This window comes from Balaenoptera physalus (genome assembly GCF_965194825.1).
Source record: "Balaenoptera physalus genome assembly, chromosome: 13".
Lineage (NCBI taxonomy): Eukaryota > Metazoa > Chordata > Mammalia > Artiodactyla > Balaenopteridae > Balaenoptera > Balaenoptera physalus.
The window spans coordinates 106,925,445-106,950,298 of record NC_138892.1 but is presented as its reverse complement, the minus strand read 5'-3'; the positions used below and the strand labels follow the sequence as shown (position 1 = coordinate 106,950,298).

At 40.0% G+C, this 24,854-nt stretch overlaps 1 protein-coding gene across 2 annotated transcripts in view; it reads right to left on the bottom strand.

Annotated features, from left to right (window-relative positions):
- ADIPOR2 (adiponectin receptor 2) overlaps positions 1-24,854 on the bottom strand; it is a 51,769-nt gene that overhangs the window by 9,916 nt on the left and 16,999 nt on the right. For both annotated transcript variants that reach the window (XM_082422161.1, XM_082422160.1), the window contains exons 2-4: positions 20,035-20,287; positions 5,495-5,614; positions 1,582-1,753 (exon numbers count right to left, since the gene is read on the bottom strand). In XM_082422161.1, coding sequence (XP_082278287.1) covers positions 1,582-1,753; positions 5,495-5,614; positions 20,035-20,205 — 463 coding nt within the window. In that variant the 5' untranslated portion in view covers positions 20,206-20,287. The remainder of the gene's footprint in view (positions 1-1,581; positions 1,754-5,494; positions 5,615-20,034; positions 20,288-24,854) is intronic.

Sequence of the window (24,854 nt, the reverse complement as noted above, 5' to 3'; positions counted from 1 at the left end):
CTGGGCAGCCCCTAATCTACTTTCTGTCTCTATGGATTCCCCCATTCTGGCTATTTCACGTATATGGGTCGTACAGTACTTGGCCTTTGTGTCCGGCTCCCTCCACTTCGCGTGTTTTCAAGGCTCACCCATGTTGTAGCACAGTATCAGCAGTTCACCCCTTCTATGGCCGTTACATGGATATACCACCTTTTATTCACCCTCAGCTGATACATGGGTTGTTTCCACTTTCAGCATTATTATGAATAATGCTAAGAACATTTATGCACACATTTTTGTGTGAACATGTTTTCAATTCTCTTGGGTATACACCTAGAATTAAAATTGCCGGTAACTCTGTTTAACTTTCTGAGGAACTGCCAAACTATTTTCTGTGGGCTGCACCATTTTACATTCCACCAGCAATGCACGTGAGTTCTAACCCTTCCACATCCTGGCACAGACTTGATATTTTCCGTTTTCTTGGTAACAGCCATTCCAGTGATGGTGAAGTGGCATCTCACTGCACCTCCGCAAATGACCCAGGATGTTGAGCGTCTTTTCGTGTGTTCACTGGCCGCTTGTATGTCTATTCCGATGCTTTCCCCATTTTTAAAACTGAGTTGTCTTTTTGTTGTTTAGTTGTAAGAGTTCTTTACTAGACCCTTACCAGATATATGATTCGCAAATATTCTCTCCCATTCTGTGGGTTATCTTTTTACTTTCTTGATAATGTCCTTTGACATACAAAAGATTTTATTTTTATTTTTTTTTATTTTTTGGTCACACTGCACAGCATGTGGGATCTTAGTTCCCCAAACAGGGATTAAACCTGTGTCCCCTGCATTGGAAGGCAGGAGGATTCTTAATCACTGGACAACCAGGGAAGTCCCAAGTTTTTAATTTCGATCAAGTACAATTTATTTTTTCTTTGGTTGCTTATGCTTTAGGTGTCAATTCTAAGAAACTGTCACTTAATCCAAGGTCATAAAGATTTACATCTATGTTCTCTCCTAATGGGTTCATAGTTTTAGCTCTTATGTTTGGGTCTTTGATCCATCTTAATTTTTCTATATGGTGTGAATTAGGAGTCCAACTTCATTCTTTTGCATACTAGTTACTCAGTTTTCCCCAACACCATTTGCTGAAAAGACTGTTCTCTCCCCCACTGCATTCTTTCTTTAATGTGCAATCATGATGGAAAGAAATATCATAGATCACATTCTACTTCAAGCCAAACTGAAATTGAATTGTGAATATTCTAAGTAATGACTTTCAAAAATCAGCTTACTTCTATTAAATAACTACCGTCCTCTCCATGCTCATTAAAATATTATACCCCATTCTGTACAGTGCCTTTTCCTTTGCCTGGTTTAAGGACATGTCTGAAAATCCAGTAGAGAGAAATACAACCTAGTTATCATAAAATCATCATGTCAACGAGGACTACCACAGAGACAACCACTGAGAAACTTCATCATTAGAAATCCAGAAAACAAAAACAGCAAATCCAAAATACATCTTTTAAGTTCCGTCCTTACCTCAAATACACCGGTGAGGGGAGAAACAGAATGATCATATTATATCACTGCTGTTACATACCTAAGAGATGTGTCCAGATGTTGCCTGTCTCAGTGTGGATTCTGAAAATGCTCTTAAAACAGGCCCGGAAAGAAGGCATAGGGGGCCGGTGTCCATGCAAGAGGAAGTCGTTATCCTTGAGCCAGTCGGGTAGCACATCATGAGGGATTACTCGCCACCGACCTTCCCAGACCTAGAAGAATATAGCAAATACGTCTGAGTTTAATGTCAACTGAGCAATACTGACAGCTATCTCTTACCACACTGGCTTATAATGAGAAAAAATACCTTATCTTTAGAAAGACAAATAACATTCAAAGGTATAATGTCCTATATTCTGAGGTTTTAAAAACTTGATTGAGGAAAAACATTTTTTTAAAGGCAGGGGATCGGGGGGCGGGGACAGGACTTTTCTTAGGAAAAGGGAAGAGCAAATGAAATGAAGTTATAGAAAATACCTAAAAAGAGTGCTTTCAAGCTCTGTTTCAGTCTGGCTAAAGGTAGGGTGAGGGGGCTGAAGTCCCACCCATACAGACGCCCCTCCTTCATCCTCCACCACAGACTCTACCTCTGAAAAATCCCTGTCGTGTTAAATAAGACCATTTTTATACTTAATATTCCTGTCGGTGAAAAAAGAACATACAATCACACTTGTGCACCTTCCGCTGAAGTCTCTCCCTCTCCCTCACTCTTTCTCTTCCCATCACAGCAAACGCGGCAAGTAGAGAAGAGCACAGGGGTCAGAAGATCTTGGATCTCTGCTATTAACTAGTTGAATAAGCTTTAATTAATTACAGAATCCTCAAGCCTCAGCGTCCGCATTTATAAAACGAGGACACGAGTGCTTCGATCACTTGGCGAGGAAGCTGTGAGGACCACAGGAAAGGACCCAAAGCCCTTCATAGATGAGGCGGCAAACCCCAGCGTCCACCTCACAGGTGATACACAGTCCTGCCGTCCCCACAGGCTGCCACCTGAGAGCTCAGGACCGATGCTGGGGAGCCGGCAACGGGGCTCAGCCCTCCTGCCCCCCGGGCCCCCTCTTTCCTCGCTGTCAGGCCCCCATCAGACTCTAAAGGAAGGGGATCAGGAGTGTGGAAGCCCCTCCTAAAAAGGGTGTGTCTTCACTCTGCTCCTAATCACGTCTCTCAGCCCAGTGAGCTCACACCACAAAATCACTTAAGCCTAAACTAACCTGTTTCTGCTGAGCCAAAAAGATGCAAGGAAGGATGTAGGAACATGTCTACCTGTGGCTTCCACTCTGACATCGACGTCCCTGTGACCAGAAGCACGGCTGAACCCCACACCGGCCAGCCACCATGCCCACCCTTTCCCTCCACAAGAGTCTGCTGTTCTCTGCTCCCCCTAATCCTTCCTTAGGGGTGTTTTCAGAGAACTGATCCTCTGTGGAACTCCAAAGGGAGTGGACACAAACAACTGAAGAATAGCAGTGACACTCTTCACACTCAGACTCACTCTCCCTTCTCTCCCTACCCTCCCCGCTGGCCCTTTCACCTTCCAACTCAAAACCTGAGGCCTGGGCTAATCTGGCCATTCCCTCCCCAAGAGCCTGCTTCACACAAACGCCACCGGGCAAGGGTAGAGCCGTGGGGCTGGCTCGGTGCCCCCTGCAATGTTCCACATCCTGGACATGCACAGCAATCCTAACATACAACAAAATAAAATAATTTGTTACAAGATGCTGCTACTCTGTTTTATTTTGGGAGCATTTTATTTTCTAAGATAGAAATCAATCCTCACCTCCCTCAAGGCAGTTCACAACATGGAAACAGCTCTGCTGTGATCATATGAAAAGTGCTACTGTGTCATCCATCACGCAGCCAAAATAGTCAAAAAGAATGCCGAGTTTCTTACTAGTCACATATGCTTACAATGTCAGAGTGACTTTCCCCATTGTTTCTAAACAAACATTCTGGTGTCTAAAGACTGGGCCAAGGAGCTGTGCTTTCATAATTATACTGGAATAGTGTCATTTTCAGACACTGCACCCGCGTGGTTCAACTTGCAGTGTAGCCAAATGCCAACCCAAACAGGTATTCTCTTTCCCCTCCTGGGGAAGAATAAGGTCGCAGCTTAGTCAAAGACACATTTATTTATAAGCTTGACAAGGACAATGCCTAAATCAAACATCTTAGCAATGGTCCACTAGGTTTGTATTAGACCATATAATGCACAAAACTTAATTTACAAAAGTGACCCACAGAACACCTCCTATCCCACATGGGCCTGACGATGCTCGTAAACAGCAACTACTGAAGGCTGGGAAAGAGACACCAAGATCAAACTTAGATACTCTGTAAGCCTAAACGGTTTTATTCCCTATCCCTATAAGAAAAGCTTTTCCAAAAGGGAAAGTACCTGGACTAGCAAGGTGACAGGACACTTCATTTTAAACTGTTTACTTGTTTCCAATCCAAGAAAGAACCCTGTGTCACTAGTTTATCAAGGACGGTCAGGTGCTGGGCCGCGGTGTGTGGGGCGACCCAGGAAGCCTCTCCCTCTGATCACAGACACACTGCTAGCGGATGATAAGGGGTTGGTAATAATCACTACTTTTCCTTCAGTAAATTATAGTCTGTAGCAAAAAAGTGCCCATTTATTCACCCATTAGCTCTTAAACTGGAAAGTTTTATCTGCTTTATTCTCTACTCTTGGTTCAGAAGGGAGAACAAAAAGACAGTCAAGTTAGCTACAGGACCCCACGGATCCATTAATATAAAATTCCCTAATGGCCGGACACTGAATATTGAACTTTGAGATTTAACACCAAACTTGCTTTTTGAAAAACAAAATATATCTTTTGTATCCCTTTGTGCCAATTCTCCAGAGACAATGATTACTAGAATGGGTCTATTGTTTTGCTTGGCTTTCTCTTCACCAGTTTTCAAACACTGATTCAAATTTCCGAGGCTCTAAAAGTAGATCCATAAATGATTAGACCCTCCCACCACTCCTCCCCACCCCCTACTCCCCCCACCCCCCAATCCCTCTGTCTTGGAAGAGATGTCTATATCCAGATTATAACATTCTCTTCTCAGCTTTGGTCCAAAGTATAGGACTCTAAGTCAACTGGCCCCAATTATTTCTGGAATCATTGTGAATGTAGGAAAACCTAAATTTAGTTTTCAGGGTCTACGACTACATGCATAAAAAGTCTTGGTTTCATAAAACTCATGAAAAAGCTAAGTGTCAGAAAAATTTTTCTCTAAATGATCAAGAGTCCTTCAAAAATGTTTAATACATGAATTTACACACACACACACACACACACACACACACACACACACACACACACACTGAATTGTGCTGACCTGAGGTCATGCCTGCCAGGGCTCCTATGGATCAGATGGACCGAGCGGCTATACCCGTACCAGGGTCCCTGACCACTTCCTCTAAACAAGCAACCCCAATTCCAGTTACCATTTGAGGGGGGAAAAAATCCCCACATGGATCCTAATGAATCAGAAAACACAGCTACACTGAAGATACTAGATGTGTGTGAAAACTGGGCAGTTCCTATCTGAAGAGGAGTCTGATTAGCCACACAAGCCCTAGGGGAGTAGCACATTTGCTATCACAGTAGAACAGATTCAAAGGACCTGGAGATGGCACTTCAGTATCTCCAGGCATCGAACACCCCCAATTTTTTCATTCTGTCTTGTCTAAATGGTCAACAAGACATCTCCTCTGTGAACCTATTTTCAGGAAAGCCTTGTTTCCCAGCTGGATAATGTAGTGTTAGCAAACCTTTATCACGGCTGTGCAGGCAAACAAAGAACTTGTGCCTTCAACAGGGTTAAAGTCTTGACACTGCTTCTGCCCCCCACACCGCCACACGCCTCTCTCCTTAAAGATTCCTGTTTGGGAAGGACTAAACATACAGCATGGAAACAACAAGAAAGGGCCACCTTACCTTACACACAAACTCTTCCATTCTCTCCATGGCGTGGTGGGCTTGTAAGAGGGGGGACATGCCCATAAACCCCTCGTCCTCCTGAGACGCTCCATCATCGCACCGACGTTCCTCCAAGCTCTGCAAGGCAATCACAGAAACAGTCAGGGACAGAGACCAGGAGCCAAAGGAACCAAACAATACCTTTTCCTTGAAGAATTACAATGAGATTCTCTTAAGGTCAAAACAAGGCTCAGACAAGTAACAATATAGGAAGTAAGGTCTGTTTATTATAGAATTGTTATGAGTACTGAAAATGAACAAGAGGTGCCTGATTCTTCTCTGACAGACAACTGAACTATGGCAGCAGCATTCCTATTCAAGGAGTAGCCTTGAATGCTTTGTTTTTCGTTTTAAGAATTATACCCATAGACCACATAATACTATTACACATATAAAGTTGAGAGATTATTGAGGGGAAATCTCCAAGAATCCCACCTGGCACATGTAAAATAAATACAATGTGGTAAGTGCTCTAGGGGAAAAGAAAGAAAGGAGGAAAAAAACTACATTTACTAAATTCTTAAAATACACCAAGCACAAAGGAAAGGCCATCTAACTTAATCCTGACAACCACCTTACTAGATTAGTATTCTTATCTAAACATATAAAGAACATTAGGCCCAAGGTTAAAACTAACAAAGTGGAAAAGTAAAAAAAGACGAAACCCCTCGTCTTTGCACACAGGTGAGGAAACGCTCACTGTGTCTGGGGAAATGCAGGAAGACGTGACAACCTGCAGTCTCCAGGTCCAGGTGCCTGCTGGTTTAGAGGAAGTGAAGTTGTAAGAAGGGCAATGAACTAGAACTCAGGAGACGCCAGGAGTGAGCCTGGTTTAACCACTAACGTCGATGGTCTTCTAGACAGGTCTCTCAACCTTTCTGAGCCTCAATTTTCTCATTTCCATCTAAAAGGAGAAGTTTAAATCTCTCCAGTCTTCTCCATTCTCTACAATTTGGTGGTTCTGTCACTCAGTGAATAATGACACCACAGGAAACTGCTTCCTAAGCTAAGTGTCTGCCAGGTGAACAGCTGCTCACATTAAGTGCCTGAGGGAGTGAACTGATCCTCTCTCTGCAATCAGAAAACCAGCCGGGGAGGCTGAGTGCACAGAGGTCATCTACCACAAAACTTGAATTTGAACACGTTTCAAAAGAAATCCTAAGATTTTACTTTATTTTCTTCACTTTTCAAGATAACTTAGAGGCTATTAAGCAGCGTGTGAGACATGCTATGCACCCAATCTCAATTTTTTAAAAATTATGCTCTCCAAGAAAACTGTCTTGAATCTGCTTCTCTACTATTCTCACCAATAAAACACCCTCCCCTTCTCTACTTACCTAAAACTTACCTTCCTGCCCCTCCATGCCAGCCCCTCACCATCATGTTCCTGTTTAAACCTCTTAACTACTCTCGCATAGTGTTTCTCTACCTTTCCTTCAAGAAGGTTCCACGTTTCCCTCCCACACCCCTCCACCTTTCTAGAACATTTTTTGGATTGCTTCCCCCAGTCCTGTGAAATTTCAATGACACAGATGTTAACACAGCTGTCTGGAGGGCTACGAACCATTGTAACATTTCAACGTGTTTCACTCCCCGCAAACAAGAAGCCACTTTCACCAGAAAATGCAGGCTCCACCTAACCTATAACATGCCTCCTCTTCTGAATTTCTTCAGCACTTCAAGTCCAGACTGCTCATTTGACAACTAATATACAGCTCTTGTTCACTGGCTTACACTGTTTTATTTCATATTTGATAGAATGTTACTTTTTCACTGTAACGCTTCCTAAACTAGATTTTAAGTGTATGTTTGTCTTCTTCCATTGCTCCCAGAACAGCTCTGTGCCAATATTTTATATACTTACAAAGTTGCTAGATTAATTAATGCTTTAAAAGATTTAAGGACTGTGCCTTATTAAACAAAATAAAAGTGATAAAATTCCATTAAATCATCAATTATATGAAAACTGAAAATAGACAACAGCTTGAAATGATTAGCAGACTGATTTTTTAAAGTATAAAATGTAAATTTATATAAAACATAAAATAGGTCCAATATTTATGCATGTTTAACATGTAGTTCATTCTTCACAAAGAGAAACAGAAACATGGATTCAATCTTGATTCTCAGACAAATAAATCATGCCAGCAGTTTCCAATAAAACTACAAATAAGCACATAGAACACAGTTAAATGTTTCCTGTACTATCAAAAGTAAAACCTGACTAAGTTGCAGACAGTCTGAGATACCAATGGGATCAAGTGCACTTGGCTTCATGCAGGACCACTGATAGGGAAAGGCAAGGCAGCCTCACTGGCAGAAGCAAAGGCACTTCACATAGGCAACCTTTACTACAGACTGAGGTAAGGAAGATGAGGAGAGGGCGCCTCTCTGGCTGGGCACCCACCACTGTCCACGTCTACAGGAAAGAGAGATGAACGCTTCAACTCCCCGTCACAGGGAGGGAGGAGAACAATGGCACTGCTATGGGGAAGGACAGCTTTGCTTCTCAGCAGTGCTTAACACATGTTTATTACAAGAAAACAGAAAACATTGAGAATGCAAGATGTATGGTCTCGGTTGAACACCAAACAGAGGAAAAAACTTTATTCACTTAAACAGTTTTTAGGAAAAGTTGGCTTGCCAATGGATAAAAGTGAGTCTGAAGCCAGATAAACCTTGACTAATGATAAATTGTGTAATCTTTGACAAAATTATATACAATCTCACTAAGCCTCAGTTTCCTCATCTGCAAAATGATTTTAACAACACTGCACTACACTGCACATCTGTTTAAGGAACAAAGATAATGAATAAAAGAAACTATTCCAGGGCCTAGGACTCGGGCAATAAATAAGTGATGGCCTTTCTCATGATGATGGGCTACGTACTGAGAACACTGAAGTAGGTGCCACAGCCTAGTGGGGAAGGCACCAATGTAAGTAAAAAAAAAAAAAAAAAAAAAAAACCCACAGCAATGAGCTAGTCTATAGTATGGACAAGGTCTGATGCAAACTGAAAAGAGAAAAGTTAACTCTGGCACTGCTAGAAAGTTTTCCAGAAAGGTAACATCTGAAGCAAGCCCTGGAAAATGTGTTAAGAGTTCACCAGTCAGGGCTTCCCTGGTGGCGCAGTGGTTGAGAATCTGCCTGCCAATGCAGGGGACACGGGTTCGAGCCCTGGTCTGGGAGGATCCCACATGCCGCAGAGCAACTAGGCCCGTGAACCACAATTACTGAGCTTGCGCGTCTGGAGCCTGTGCTCCGCAACAAGAGAGGCCGCGATAGTGAGAGGCCTGCGCACCGTGATGAAGAGTGGCCCCCACTTGCGGCAACTAGAGAAAGCCCTCGCACAGAAACGAAGACCCAACACAGCCATAAATAAACAAACAAACAAACAAACCCAAAGTTTAAAAAAAAAAGAGTTCACCAGTCAGGCATGACAGGGAAAGGTAACAGCCCGAATCCAAAAACACAGAGGGAAGAAAAAGCTCCATACAAAGAGTACAGAGTTTAGCACAGCTGTGGCAACAAAGTAAACTTGATGTGAGGCCAAAGGAGGTGAGTAAGGAAACAATCCAAATGCCTGTGGATGAGGGAAGAGACCCAGCCTAGCTAACAATAGAATACTAGGTCAGTCATAAAAAGGAATGAAGAGTGGATACAGAAGATGTGGTGCACATATACAATGGAATATTACTCAGCCATTAAAAAGAATGAAATAATGCCATCTGCAGCAACATGGATGGACCTAGAGATTGTCATACTGGGTGAAATAAGTCAGACAAAGAGAAATATCGTATGCTCACATGCAGAATCTAAAAAAAAAAAAAAAAGATACAAATGAACTTATTTACAAAACAGAAACAGACTCACAGACTTAGAGAACAAACTTATGGTTACAGTGGGGGGGGGGGGATAGTTAGGGAGTTTGGGATTGACATGTACACAAGGCTATATTTAAAATAGATAACCAACAGGGACCTACTGTATAGCACAGGGAACTGTGCTCAATATTCTGTAACAACCTAACTGGGAAAAGAGTTTGAAAAAGAATAGATACATGTGTACATATAATTGAATCACTTTGTTGTACACCTGAAACTAACACATTGTTAATCAACGATACTCCAACATAAAACAGAAAGTTTAAAAAAAAAAAGGAATGAAGTTCTGGCGCAGGCCACCACAGGGATAAACTTTGAGAACATCATGCTCAGTGAAATGCACCCCACACAACAATTCCACTTACATGAAATACCTAGAATAACCAAATTCACAGAGACAGAAAGTGAACTAGAGGTTCCCAAACACTGGGCTGCGGGGAGGAAGGAACGAAGAGTTACTCCTTAAGTCTTTCTGGGGCGATGAAAAACTTTGGAAGTAACAGTAATGGTTGCACAACATTGTGAATACAATTAGTGTCACTGAACTGTATACTTTAAAGGGGTCAGAATGGCAAATTTTACATTATAAATTTTGCCACAATAAAAAATTGTTAAAGAAGGTAAAGATGCACAATGTAGCTTTATTCATAATAGTGAAAAACCAGAAATAACCCAATTGTCTAACAATAAGAAACTGGATAAACAAGTGTTATATATTTATGTAACAGAATACTCTTCCGTAATAAATAACTGACACAAAACAATACGGGTGAGTAGCAGAAACATGCCAAGTGAAAGAAGCCAATTATTAAGACAGTGTATATCACATGATTCCATTTATATCAAGGTCAGCAAACAAGCAAAACAAACCTACCGTGGCAGAAGTCACAATAATGGCAACCACTGGGAATGGGGGTGAGGGAGGGGTTACTGACTGGAAGGGCGTAAGGGAAGTTTCTGAATGATGGAAATAATCTGAATCTTGATCTGCGTGGTCGTCACACATATGTAGTGTCACTGTGCTATATATCTAAGATTTGGGCATTTTACTGTGTTTAAATTACCCCGTAATACAATGTTTGTGTAAATCATCCCTCAATAAAATGCTTAAAAAAAAAAAAAAAAAAAGGAGGGAGAGGAATGGAGGTGAAGTTAGGTAGGAACCAGCTCCTTAAAAGCTTCTGATGCTACTGGGCTTCAGGCTTTATCCTGCAGGCAAAGCTGAGCATTTAATGGATATGAGAGCAGAGCAAGCTGAGCACTAGACTTGCATTTGGAAACTATCACTTTGGCAACAGAGAGAAGGTCCGGTTGAAGAAGGGAAACAGGAAAGGAGAGAAGTAAATTAGAAAATACTTTAAAAGTCTAAAGCAGTTTGATCTCAGCTAGGGGGAATTTTACCCCCACCCCCTCCCAGGGGACATCTGGCAATAACTGGATTCACTTTTACATGTCACAAGTGGCGAGAATGCTACTGGCATCCAGTAGGCAGGGGCCAGAATACTGTTAAACATCCTACAGTGGCAAAAGGTCACCAGGGAGTGAGAAACTCTGATCTAAAGAAATAATGAGAGGGTCTATACACCTCAAATTATGTATGTCACAGTTCAATACTGTGTTCACATCAGAAAAAAAAAAAACAACTTATCAGATCCTTCACTGTGAAAGATGCTAACAAGTGAGCCACTTACTAATAAGTGGTTACTAGTGCCGGGGCTACATGGCAAGCATTCATTCAAAAATCTCAGGAAGTATTCACTGAGCAGCTACCACCTTAGAGATGAGAAACCTGAGGTTAAATGATGTGTTCAAGGTAACACACCTAGAGTCAGAAATTCAACTCAGGTCCACAGAGTTCCTGCTCTATTCATTCCCCTCACACAGTTTTCCAGTTATGAAACGGCCTGTTTCTGTGGGTAACAGACATTGGACCAAAAGGCCACGACACATACAGACAGCCCTCGTTCCGCGTAGTAGCTCAGGATGTAAAAACTGTGCAAGCCAAAATCACATACAGCAATCTTAATGACCAGTGGGGACTATTCCGTGACCTTAACAAAATGCTGTCAAAACATTAAAATCTCTGTCAGTTTTACATGTACAAAGAAACAGACTAGTAAAAACCAGTATTTATTTAGCATGCTATATTTTAGAACAGAAACACTGAGAATTAAGTGTTTATTGGTTAAAAAAAAGTTACCAAGAGTGATGTGAGCAGTGTGTGCCTTCTTGTTGTTTAACTTGTAACACACAGTGAGCATATTCTCTATGCCTTGGCAAATTGTCGTACTTTCTAAGTTTGGATCAGGGTTTCAACGTTTTATTCTTTGCACTTTCAAAGTCATGAAACATCCTTAGGCATTCCTTTCATCTGACCTTTCTGCCTGCCACTGGCCATCCACATCCTCTGTCACACGATACTCCTTTATGGTGACAAGCCTGCCCTCACTAAGATCCTCTGGCTGCAGATCTAGAATCTCTTAAGTGGCGGCAGGCAGTGCCAACATTCCCACAGTCAGCTATTGCTTCTCTAAGTCCTATTTATGTTTGACTTGATCTTCACGCTCGCCATTATCACCTTCATTTCTCTGCTTCACTTTTATCTTTGTCATCCAAGTCCCTCTTTTGATTATCCATTTTTATAAAGGGTCACATGGGTTTATCACTGGGAAGCAACACACTTTGCTGTCTCATGGATTAAGTGAGTAACAGATGTACACTGACCAGTCACTGACAGACTTTCAAAGAAGTCATCAATACAATGGACATCTACTATTTGCACCATCATCTGTGGACTGGAGAGAGAGCAGAGAGTTGGCACTTTAAGAATTAACTTCACAGTAAATATACCACAGTAACTAAAATTTGAACCATACTGTGGAGGGACTGGTATTATTTAACGAAGTTAAATAATGGTAGCTGAAACTCATGCATGCTGGAAACTTGCAAAGCATTAGGACTGCCTGTATGCATTTCTCTTCTCATCTTTTACAACTGCCCTTCTATCCAAAATGGTGCTTCTAAAAAGCTAACCTCAATTCAAAGAATGCGATCCTATACGTAAGGCCAGAATTTCACTGTAGATTACATTACTAAGATACGTAGCTTCATCCAGGTGTTTTTTTGTTTTGGGGGGGGATCAGTTTTTTATTAATAAATACCACCAACGGTAATATTTCCACCTCCCATGGTCCAGTGTATGTGTTATGAAGCAGAATGTGGTCAGTGGTCAAATACACACCCCAGTAAAGATAAATACTTCCACCCATCCCAACATGTCAGCAAGATTTCTGAATTTTTATAAAAGAACATTTCCTTCAGAAGAGCAAAGTATTAATAAGTCTGCTGATCTACCAAACACTATCCCCACTTCTCACCCTCCTATTACAGAATACTCACCAACATGTCCTCAAAAAACAAATGTCTAAAACACTAGACCATAAATTGTTATTTGTTGTGTTCAAGCATTGTGGAGTTGCTAATTAGGGATCTACACAGAGTGGGTGGTGGTAAATATAGTTCCCCTGGTTAAACAGAGGATAACATGTAGGAAATAAGTGGTAGAGTCAAGCAGTGGCTAGAACACAGGACAAAAATGTTTTCTCTGGGACACACGGGCAAGTTTATAGCTCTGCCACATAATGAAGGTTTGGAAAGTCTGTGCTGAGCACTATATATATAAAAGTCTGTCTTCCAATATTAATTCTAAAGAACTACCTTGTCATGAATGGAAATTACTTTTAATTTCCCTTCTAGTAGCCACTAAACCACAGCACCCAAAGATCTGTTTCAATACTAAACTGCATCTATACTAAGATGATCACATACAAGGGTTAAACATTTGCTCTGCTCTGCTCCTGTTGTCATATCTCTGTTATCAAAACAAATTTTGAAGAGAAACAGGACATTGTAAATGATAAACAATTAAAACCAAAGCTGCCTAAAATAAAGGCATAAACCTTAATTCTCTAAGGCTTTCTATGAATAAATCACTATATTTAAACTTAAAGAGAGGTCAACGCTCTGAAGCGAGTACAAAGACACTTTCAAATCTTTTTCTCCTGCTACCTTCAGTGAGGTCCATCTGTGAGAAGAGTTAAAGCGGGTTATATCTGAAAACACAGCAATATCCAACTCTGCGGACCCATACAAACTGCACCTAAAATGTGAATTCTCCGGAGTGTAGTTTACCTTTGGAAAGAGAGAACCAGGGTGATAAAGATGAACGTCCTTAAAGATAAGTCTAGTATGAAAATAATTCATCAGTCTATTGGGCATTTATCTGCTTTAGCCCAACTCAGTTCAACAGAGTAATTCAGTTTAATAAATATTTATTAAGAGGATTTTTTAAAAGATGAGTAAAATATAGTCTCTGTCTTCCATAGGCATACAATTTAATAAGGGGCTGAATTAGCTACATAAATGACTAAGAAATAAGGTACAGCCAGTTTAAAGGCAGGGAGTGTGGAGCTCGGGAAAGGCTGCATGAGGAATAGAATTTTGGAAAGATGAAATAAAAGAACTGTCAAGAGAGAAAAGCAAAAGTACCATTTTGAAGAAAAGAGACTAGTTCAGTTCAGCTGAAACTTAGGGTGCATTTAGCGGAGTAGCAAGACATAAATTATATATTTAACTACTAGTTGAAGTCAGTAGACAAAGTGCCACAGAGATCTACAATCATAACACCATCCACAATTAGAAGATAAAGGTCAAGGAAATGGTAAGATACCCAGGGCCAGAACAGCAAATTTTGATTAAAATGTATATGCCCCTACAGAGGTCAATGAGAACTGAGGCTCCTGCATTCACATAATTATGAGGACTAAGATCTAAGGCCCCTATACAACATGACTTCATTTGTTCAGGAAATCCTTGCCCAGGAAGGTTAAGGATACAAACCAGTAGGTAACTTTGCTGTTAGCTTTAGGAACGTCTCAGAAATTCACTTAACATTAGACTGCTCAACCAGACCCTTAGTATAATAAATTGCTGAACTGGGTAAACCTACTCACTTATCAAGCAAGAACTTGCTCACTAGACTTGCTCCAACTGTCCTAATCTATCACAAACTCTGCGCAATGTTAACGTGATCTTTGTATTGAAAGACCTGCTTTAAACCACTAGAAGTCAGACCCCACACCCTACACACAGCCACCCATGGCCTCTCCTTTCTAAAGCAAGACGCTTTAGAGTGATGCTCACTCTCACTGCAGTAAATCAGAGACTTCGCTTAGTCTCATCAACAGGTCATTTTTCGTTTGTTTGCTTTTTTTATTAACCATTTTTTAAACTGAAGTACAGTTAATTTACAACGTTGTGTTAGTTTCACGTGTACAGCAAAGTGATTCAGTTATATAAATCAACAGGTTATTTTGACGGTCTTTTTGGAAAGTTGACAGGTTGAATCCAGCCTTAAATTTAGAAATCTGCAATGTGTAGTAAGGGCATTAGCAAGCTGATATAGCTAACATTCAAACACAGGGATTAGTAGAAATTAAGGTGTCTTCAAAAAATGATAGCTGAAAGAGTAAGCACCGACGACTGCATCTCTGGTGTCGTCCAACGGAGGAGGTACAGCAGCCAGTCTATCTGAACACTCACTTTGGCCAGCCTAGAAACATACAGACTCACCCTGTAAAGACGAGTTATCTCTATCAAAGATTGATGGAAAAGACCTTTAAAATCATCCAAGTTTTTTTAAAAATTCTCACAAAGCAACTGCCTCTAATCTTAACTGAATTTCCTAAGTAGACCTCCTCAAGAAAAAATGAAGTGACTGGCAGACGGGAGTCTAATTACAAGTTAGCTTTCTTATGATAAACTAATATACAGTGGCATTCTTATAAGTTTGGTTAAAGCAAATCAGTTCAAGAAAATAATTCCTAGGTTGAATGAATGAAAAGTTGGCTCCAGTCCCCATTTATGAAGAATTTGGAGCAGAGGAAAAGTAGGACAACCATAAAAGCTGCTCTCTTTATTCAACTTAATACCTTAAAAACTCAGAGATACGAAATAAAGCCATAAAACTAAAGATCAAGGGTAACCTGGTTTGAAATGCCTCTTTTGTGTTTTTATCTATAGACGGTTACAAAACACAAACTATGAAGTTCAGCAAATACAGTTAAAAGAGCTGATGCTTTAGAGCCAGAGGCCTAGAAGTAATGGTCTATCCACTTCAGCCAATACACAACACTACACATTTCAGAAAGAACTTTGGAGGGTGGAAGAACACTGGACTGGGAGGCTAAAGATCTGGATTTTAGGCCCCGATCGTCTAGGCTCACTTGCTAACAAACCGACTCCCTTGTACCCTTCACTCTAGCTATACCAGACATTTTGCAGGTTCACACATCAATATACACCAATGTATACTCAAAACACGTTAGCTATTATCATTATTACTATTCCCTAAAAGCATCATGCTATTTCTTACTTCTGAGTCTTCACATCTGCTATTCCCTTTGCCTGGAATGCCTTTTAGTCCTTCAATAACCGAGTCAAGCCTCATCCAATTCTGCTTATTACATTTCCACTTCCTTTTAGATAACCCCAGTCATAGAAAAAACAATCCTAAAATTCATATGGAATGACAAAGGACTCTGAATAGTCAAAACAGTCCTGAGAAAGAACAGCAAAGCTGGAGACATCACACTTCCTGACTTCGAGACATATTACAAAGCTACAGTAATCAAAGCAGTATGGTACTGGCATAAAGACAGCCATATAGACCAATGCAACAGAACAGAGGGCACAGAAATAAACCCACATATATACAGATCTTCGGCAAGAGTGGTAAGACTACACAATGGGGAAAGGATAGTCTCTTCAACAAATGGTGTTAGAAAAACTGGATATCCACATGCAAAAGAATGAAACTGGACCCTCAGCTTACACCATACACAAAAACAAATTCAAAATGACTTAACTAAAAATAAGTTAAAAGAGTGAATTCCCCGGCAGTCCAGTGGTTAGGACTCTATGCTTTCACTGCCAAGGGCCCTGGTTTGATCTGGTCGGGGATCTAAGATCCCACAAGCCACACAGCACAGCCAAAAAAAAAAAATTAAATGTGAGACCTGAAACTATAAATATCCTAGAAGAAAATGTAGAGGAAAAGCTTCATGACACAGTCAATTTTAAAACATTTTCATCACCCCAAAAGAAACCCCATACCCATTAGCAGTGACTCATTTCCCCATCCCCCCAGCACTTGACAACCACAAATCTACTTTCTGTCTCCATAGATTTGCCTATTCTAGACATTTCAAATAAACAGAATCATTAAATATGTCGTCTTTGTGACTGGCTTCTTTCATTTAGCAGAATGTTTTCAAGGTTCATTCGTGTGGTAGTATGTAACAGTATTTCTTTTTTTTTTTTTTGCCAAAAATATTCCATTTTATGGATATATCTCATTTAATATATCTATTCATCAAGTAAGTGATGGACATTTGAGTTGTTTCTACTTTTTGACTCATAAATAGTGCTGCTAGGAACATACATATAAAGTTTTTGTTTTGATGTATATTTTTATTTCTCTTGGGTACAAACCTAAAAGTGGTATTGCTGGGTTATATGATAACTCTGTTTAACTTTTTGAAGAACTGATGACAGTTTTTCTAGAGCAGCTATACCATTTATATTACCCTCAGCATATATGAGGGTTTGCATCTTCGTGAATGCTTGTAATTGTCCCCCTTGCAAAAAAATTTTAACCATTCTTATGCATGTAAAGTGGTATCACATTGAGGTTTTGACTTGAGCTTCCCTAATGATTAAAGATGTTGAGCATTTCCTAAAAAAAAAGAAAAAAAAAAAAGCTTCATGACACTGGGCATGAAGAAATATGACACCAATATCACAACAAAAGCAAAATTAGAAAAGTAGGACTATGTCATACCACAAAGCTCCTGCATAGCAAAGAAGACAATTGAGAGTGAAAAGGTAACCTAAGGACAGGAGAAAATATCTGCAAACCATGGATCTGATAAGGGGTTAATATCCAAGATATATAAAGAACTCCTATAACTGAATAGCAAAAAACAAACAAAAACGAAACAAAAACAAACCCAACTTAAAAATGCGCAAAGGACTTGAAGAGACATTTCTCCAAAAGACATATAAATGGCCAATAGGTATATGAAAAGGATGCTCAACGTCACTAATCATCAGGGAAACACAAATCAAAACTACAATGAGATACCACAGTCACATCTGTTAGGACAGCCATTATCAAAAAAGAAAGTGTTGATGAGGATATGGAGAAATTAGAACCCTTGTACACTGCTGATGGGAATGTAAAATGGTTCAGCTACTATGGAAAGCAGTATGGAAGCTCCTAAAAAATTAAAAACAGAACTACCATATGACCCAGTAATCCCACTGCTGGATATTAATCCAAAAGAACTAAAACCAGTACCTTGAAGAGATATTTGCAGCATTATTCACAATAGCCAAGATGTGGAAACAACCTAAACAACCATCAGTAGATGAATGGATAAAGACAGAGTGATATATACATATCAATAAAGTATTACTCAGCCTTAGAAAAAAAAGGCTTGTCTTATGCTACAACATGAACAAACGTTGACGACACTGTGCTCAGTGAAATAAGACAGTCACAAAAGGACAAATACTACATGATTCCATTTATATGAGGTATCTAAAGTTGTCAAACTCATAGAAGGAGAAAGTAGGATGGTGGTTGCCGAGGGCTGGCGGGGTGGAGAAAATGAGGAGTTGCTATTCAATGGGTAGACGTTTCGCTCACGCAAGATGGAAAAGCTCTAGAGATCTGCGGCACAACAAAGTGCATACGGTTAGCAATAACGTATGTGATGTGTTTCCTACAATAAAAAAGAAAAGATAACCCAGTCCTCATCCAAACCTAGCAACAGTTCTTACTACTTGGATAACTGCTTAGGCCTAAGTAGCAGTGGAGGGAAAGTCAGGTTGCTCAGCCTGAATAAGGAAGTCTTAGCTGCTAGTACATGTTATTGTAAAACATCAACAAGAAAGCAAAGCTGTAAGCAAGGAAGAAAGTTCTTACCCCAGATATCTGTCAAACTTCTTTTAAAAGAGTCATGGTAGGGCTTCCCTGGTGGCACAGTGGTTGGGAGTCCACCTGTCAATGCAGGGGCCACAGGTTTGATCCCTGCCTGGTCCAGGAAGATCCCACATGCCACAGAGCAACCAAACCCGTGCGCCACAACTGCTGAGCCTGCGCTCTAGAGCCCACGTGCCACAACTACTGAAGCCCGTGTACCTGGAGCCCGTGCTCTGCAACAAGAGAGGCCACCGCGATGAGAGGCCCGCACACTGCAGCGAGGAGTAGCCCCTGCTCGCCACAACTAGAGAAAGCCCACGCGCAGCAACAGAGATCCAATGCAGCCAAAAATAAACAGATAAAATGAATTTAAAAAAAAAAAAAAAGAGTAATGGTAGTTTGAAGGCCAAATTACACTATACTCATAGTAAGCAAATCTTGTTTTTAATCCTGCCCTGTGTATGCAGGGGCACATGCACACACAGGGACACAAATAATCTTTCAATGTAGCACAACTAGCCAAGAGTATGAAGCTGGCTTACAAAGTGTTACCAAGGGTAAAAGAAGAAATAACCTTAAATTTCCTGCCACAATAGCCTGTATTTCTACAGTGCTCTGGTGAAATTCTTATAAAAGACCTGAAAAGACAAGACAATCCTCTCGAGTTCCAACCAGCACCACTATTACCCACACAATAAGCTTATCTCTTACGATGGTAAAGATGCAGTTCCAAATAGAGGCTTTCAATATGTTTCTAACTACAACCCACAGTAAGAAATGTATATATTATTCATATCTATAAACACATACATATCTAAATAAAGCTAAACAATTTCATCAAATAACATAGTTTAAATGTATATTACTACATATATGCACCTTAATATCTTTATTTGCTGTCTAATTAACACTGCTTGTAGTACCAAAATAAATTTCACAAACTACTAATGGGCATAACCTACAGTATGAGAAACACCGTACTAGAAGCACAACGTTGAACGTGCTACACAATTGCAAGGTTCCAAAGCACACGGCAAAATGTCTATTAACAATGACACTGGGACCTGCTCACAGATATTTACACCTTTGCGCTCTCAGTATAGTTGCTTGAATCATTTAAAAGCTGCTCTTTTCTCTGCGAGGTAAAAGGAAAGATTAGATTATTTTCCCAGAATTCTACTGGCTCCCAAGGTATACACTGGAGATAAACTCTGAGAAGTAGTTCCAGCATGCAATTAGGATTTCTCTGAAAATATAAACGATAATGTCATTACTAAATCATGGCTGAATTATAAAGGATATATGGTAACTACAAAAACCCATTTCCTTTCTTAAATAAGATAGCGCAGCTTAAGTACGGTTTTACGTGTCAACAGAAAGGGCATAACTAATTCCTAGCTACCTTAAGAATAAGAGACTTCAAAATCTTACAAATGTGCTCAGGGTTCCTTTTCAAAACGCCATCCTCTCTCCAGCAGAGTCCCCGTACTCTTTCTTTTTAATATCCTTCCTCCAGCTACATTCCCATAAATTTGTTTTACTTACCATCCTTCCACTTTAACTTACTTTTTTATGATAGGAAGAAAGGACAGACGCCTCTACAAGAGGCTCCAAATCTCCTTGGTGGATGTCATTGTCACCTCTCCTTGTACCATCAAGTTGGTGCCCTTTTCTGAGCCTTATATCTGGCTCTGGAGTCCTGCTGTACTCCAGTCGGTTTTCTGCTGTCTCGTTCATGGGATACCCGCGCCTTTCTTACAAAGAGGTCTTTCTGTTCCTTCTTCTTGGGAGGATGGACTTTTAGGATAGTGAGTTGACCCTAAGGAGAGAAAGTTTTGAATTAACATATTTGAATGAGTGATGGGGGAAGACATATGTCGTATTATTTATTATACACTAAAACTAGAATTTTCTGCAATCATTAAGAATAAAATAATAATGTATTTTAAAAAAACCTACATTTGTTGATAAAGAGGACTGCCAAAATCGACTTTTAAATGAAAAAAGCAGGATACCAAAGACGACATGTATAATGTTCCCACTTATACATTATAAAAGTATAAAATCGTGAATAAGTATACATGTGTACATAGAATACCTATTTATTTGAAATTGTGCTCTTGGTCCAGAGGCACACAGGGAAGAACCTAGGGTCTGGAGTGAGACGGCTTACTCTTCATTTCGTTCTGCCTGCATTGTTTTTACCACATGCCGTCTAATACTTTTTCAATTAAACACATACCTAACTGTAGAAAGAATATATGTGGATTTTATGTACTACAACTAGGTTGTACATATCCAATCTCATTTAAATCATCACAATGACCCTTCAGGGTATTTTGAGTTCTACTTCACAGGTGAGGAAACCAAAATTCACCATACTTTTATGAAATAAGACAATGTCTCTGACTGACATGGCACATATTATTGGTTATGTTTTGCATTTAAGTTGCTTAATGTCTGAAATTTCAGTATTTTTGAGCTGCTTTGAACTCCAAGTAGATTACTCTGGAAGGCAAGAGCACACTCCTGTTATATCCCTGAGTTCCCAGAAAGTGCTACGCACATAAATGTTTAATGAACATGACAGATGATATTTAAATGTCCTTAAGTGGTAAAAACACGTTCAGAGATCATCAATATTTCTCTAAACTGGATCACATAAGTTTCCTAGGAGTTCAGTAATTTCAAGTCCTTGGCCCTCTACCTCATAACTCACAGGACAAAAGCTTATTTTAGAGATTTAAGTTACATATCCAAATAAGGTGATTATCACAGCCAATCCAACTAGAAAGACAAAAACAGGAAGAAGCCAAGGTACATGTTATGCTCATAAATCCCATGGGATTCAAAATTTTTACTGCGGCAGAGGAGGAGTGGGGCAATGTGGGAGGGCCTGGATAGTATGAAGAGAGGGTAAAAGATGCACTTAGTGTTCATATGTGGACACACAAAACTAAGAATTAGCTCAACAGTTCGAATTAGACTAAGAATTCGCCAACTGTTAGTTTCATAAATCATCTGAGTTTGTTGTAGGAGTTCTCTCAAGTTTTTAGAACAAGAACAAACACAGTCTTTAAGGATCACCAAATCTGGGCCTCTGCCTATCACATAAGGGCCTGAGCCAGCATATTATAAAAATGAGATTATAAACTATGCTATTAATACCCAATGCTGAAAGAGGAAACAATGCTAGTGATTTATATTTATTTACAAAGCTGTTTCACACCCACCATTTCACTTTGTTTCAGGGAAGAGGGAGCTAACATTTACTGTGGATTAACAAAATTAAATTCTGTACCAGAGAATTTACAGACGGTATCTCACATAATTCTTACATATGGCCCTCTGAGGTATCTTATTCCCATTTTACAGATGTGGAAACTGAGGCTCAGAGATTAGGCAACTTATCCAAGGCCATTAATCTCTAAGAGTAGCTGGAACAATGAACTGTCCAGCTGTACTTGAATAAATTATTTTCTTGCTAAGAAGAATAAAAAACAGGGAAAGTATTCGGAACTAGGCTTTAACTTGCTCTGATTCTTAACAGTAAAAGGAAGTGAGATGGGAGATGGAAATTAAGCCTTCAGAGTACCATTATCTGTTAACCAGAAGAGTTCATCTCTATTCTACTTCCTCAGAAATTTTTCGTTGGTCAGGATTCTAAGAATACTACGCTATATTACATAGAACTAAGATTTTAAAAAAAGAGAAAAGAAAGAAATCCAATACAAACAGCTGGCAGGAAGGAACAAGTAACTGAGAGGTGCTCTGAATTTATCAATAGACATAGAAGTCCAACACAAACCCAACCGGGTGCATTTTCTGCAAGTAGGGCAGATCTAAGGTCTTTTAAAATCTCTGAGTGGCCAGTGGGGATGAGGAAAGAAAGAAAATACTAACGTGAGTTTTTCAATTCCTACACCTCCTCTACAGGTTGCAAGACCTCTTGCCCCCAATATCTAGATTAAATATACTTTTATTGAATGAATTATTATACCTGCAGTGTCCGTTGGAAAAGAGACTCATTTTCTGTATAAAATTGCTTAACATGCACCCTATTACTTTTTTTAAATGTTTTCACAAACTAATTTAAGTATTGGCATAAATAACTTATTTTTAAATTTGCTAAGGCTTCTTCCCAGTAGACAGAGTCTGTTCTACATATGATCAAATATGAAACTATAAAACAAAAGAAGTAAAATGGAAACTTGACCTCACACGCTCTAGGAGCAGAGACACAGGCGTCACTAACTCTGCCCAAAAGCAATGGGGATTTGCCAAGCAGAGTAGAGGAAAGGTATTCTGTACAGAGAAAACAGCATATGCAAGGCAAGGACTCCAGGGTCTGTTCAGAAATCAGAGAACAGGGACAAGAAAGAACTCAGATGACGCAGGTTTTTTGCTTAAGCAGCCGAGCGTATAGAGGATGCCATTCACTGATGATCCAGGGGAGAAGCAAATTCACAGCAGAGGAAGAATGAATTTGTTTTCAGAAATGGTGTCTGAAGTGAAAGAAATGTTCACTTGGCACCAGAAAACATAAATCTGGAATTCAGAGGAGAGAATAAGCTTGAAAACAGAACTAGGGATTACTAGGATTAAAAGTGATAATACTAGGGACTTCCCTGGTGGCACAGTGGTTAAGAATCCGCCTGCCAATACAGGGGACATAGGTTCAAGCCCTGGTCCGGGAAGATCCCACATGCCGCGGAGCAACTAAGCCCGTGCGCCACAACTACTGAGCCTGCGCTCTAGAGCCCACAAGCCACAACTGCTGAAGCCCACATACCTAGAGCCTGTGCTCCACAACAAGAGAAGCCATCGCAATGAGAAGCCCGTGCACCACAACGAAGAGTAGCCCCCGCTCTCTGCAACTAGAGAAAGCCCACGCGCAGCAACAAAGACCCAACGCAGCCAAAAATAAATAAATTTATTTTTAAAAAAGAGAAGTGATACTAGCATAATAATAAACACAGGACAAAATCCTTTAAAAAAAAAAAGTTATATAAAGGACTGAGGAGGGGTAAGGATCAAAGTAAAAAAAACCCAGGAGAATACCAAATATTAGATGTTAAAGTCAGGACTGGACCCTCATCTGTTGACTCCCAGTCAAATGTACTCACACCAAGTTTCCTTCCCAGTGGGAAAGCAATGGAAAATTTAAAACTCACACTTCTTAGACTTCACTTTCCCTTCAAATAATACTGCATAAGGTAAATTATTATGTTGCTTAAAAGCACCAAGGTTGCTTAAATGGTACCTCAAAAGCAATTTCCTCTACCTGAACAAACTGCTAACTTAATGGTTTGATACTTCTGGTCTAGAAATTTAGCTCTATCCCAGGAGAGGTATTTTCTAAAAACCAGTACTTGTCTGCATGTTCCATGAGGCAAGGGTTTCTGTTTGATCACTGCTGAGAACCAAACTGCAACAGATACACAGTAGACATTCAGTAAAGGTTTCTTGTATGAATGAATAAATGTCTTATTCTCCACAGGAAAAACAGAAGAAAAGGAATTAATATTATTTATGTCATATTTAATCAGTTATATTGGGCTTCCCGCCAAAGGTAGACTATATTATAGTACAATGTATTACTTCACCTATTTCATAATTTTAATTTTTATGTTGCCCCCAATTTTAAAAGAGCAGGCAAGCTGTGGAAAATAGTACGGCAGTTCCTCAAATAAATTAAAAATATGTTTACTATATGACCCAGCCAGTTCCACTTCTGGGTATGTACTCACAAGAATTGAAAGCAGGGGGCTTCCCTGGTGGCGCAGTGGTTGAGAGTCTGCCTGCCAATGCAGGGGACACGGGTTCGAGCCCTGGTCTGGGAAGAGCCCACATGCCGCGGAGCAACAAAGCCCGCGCGCCACAGCTACTGAGCCTGCGCGTCTGGAGCCTGTGCTCCGCAACAAGAGAGGCCGCGACAGTGAGAGGCCTGCGTGCTGCGATGAAGAGTGGCCCCCGCTTGCCACAGCTAGAGAGAGCCCTCGCACAGAAATGAAGACCCAACACAGCCAAAAATAAATAAATAATAAATAAAATAAAAAACAATGAACAGGTTTGAGAAAGCATAATTCTCAATAACCTGATTAAAAAAAAAAGAATTGAAAGCAGGGTCTTGAAGAGACATTTATACACTCATGTTCATAACAGCGTTATTCACAATAGGTAAAATGTGGAGCAGCCCAAGTGGATAAAGCAGCCCAATGGATAAACAAATAAACAAAATGTGGTCTATACATACAAGAAAATATTCAGCCTCAAAAAAAGAAGAAAATTCTGACACAAGTTACAACCTGAGTGAACCTGAGGACCTTATGATTCCACTCACCATAGGTTATTTAAAGTAGTCAAATTCATACAAAGTACAATGG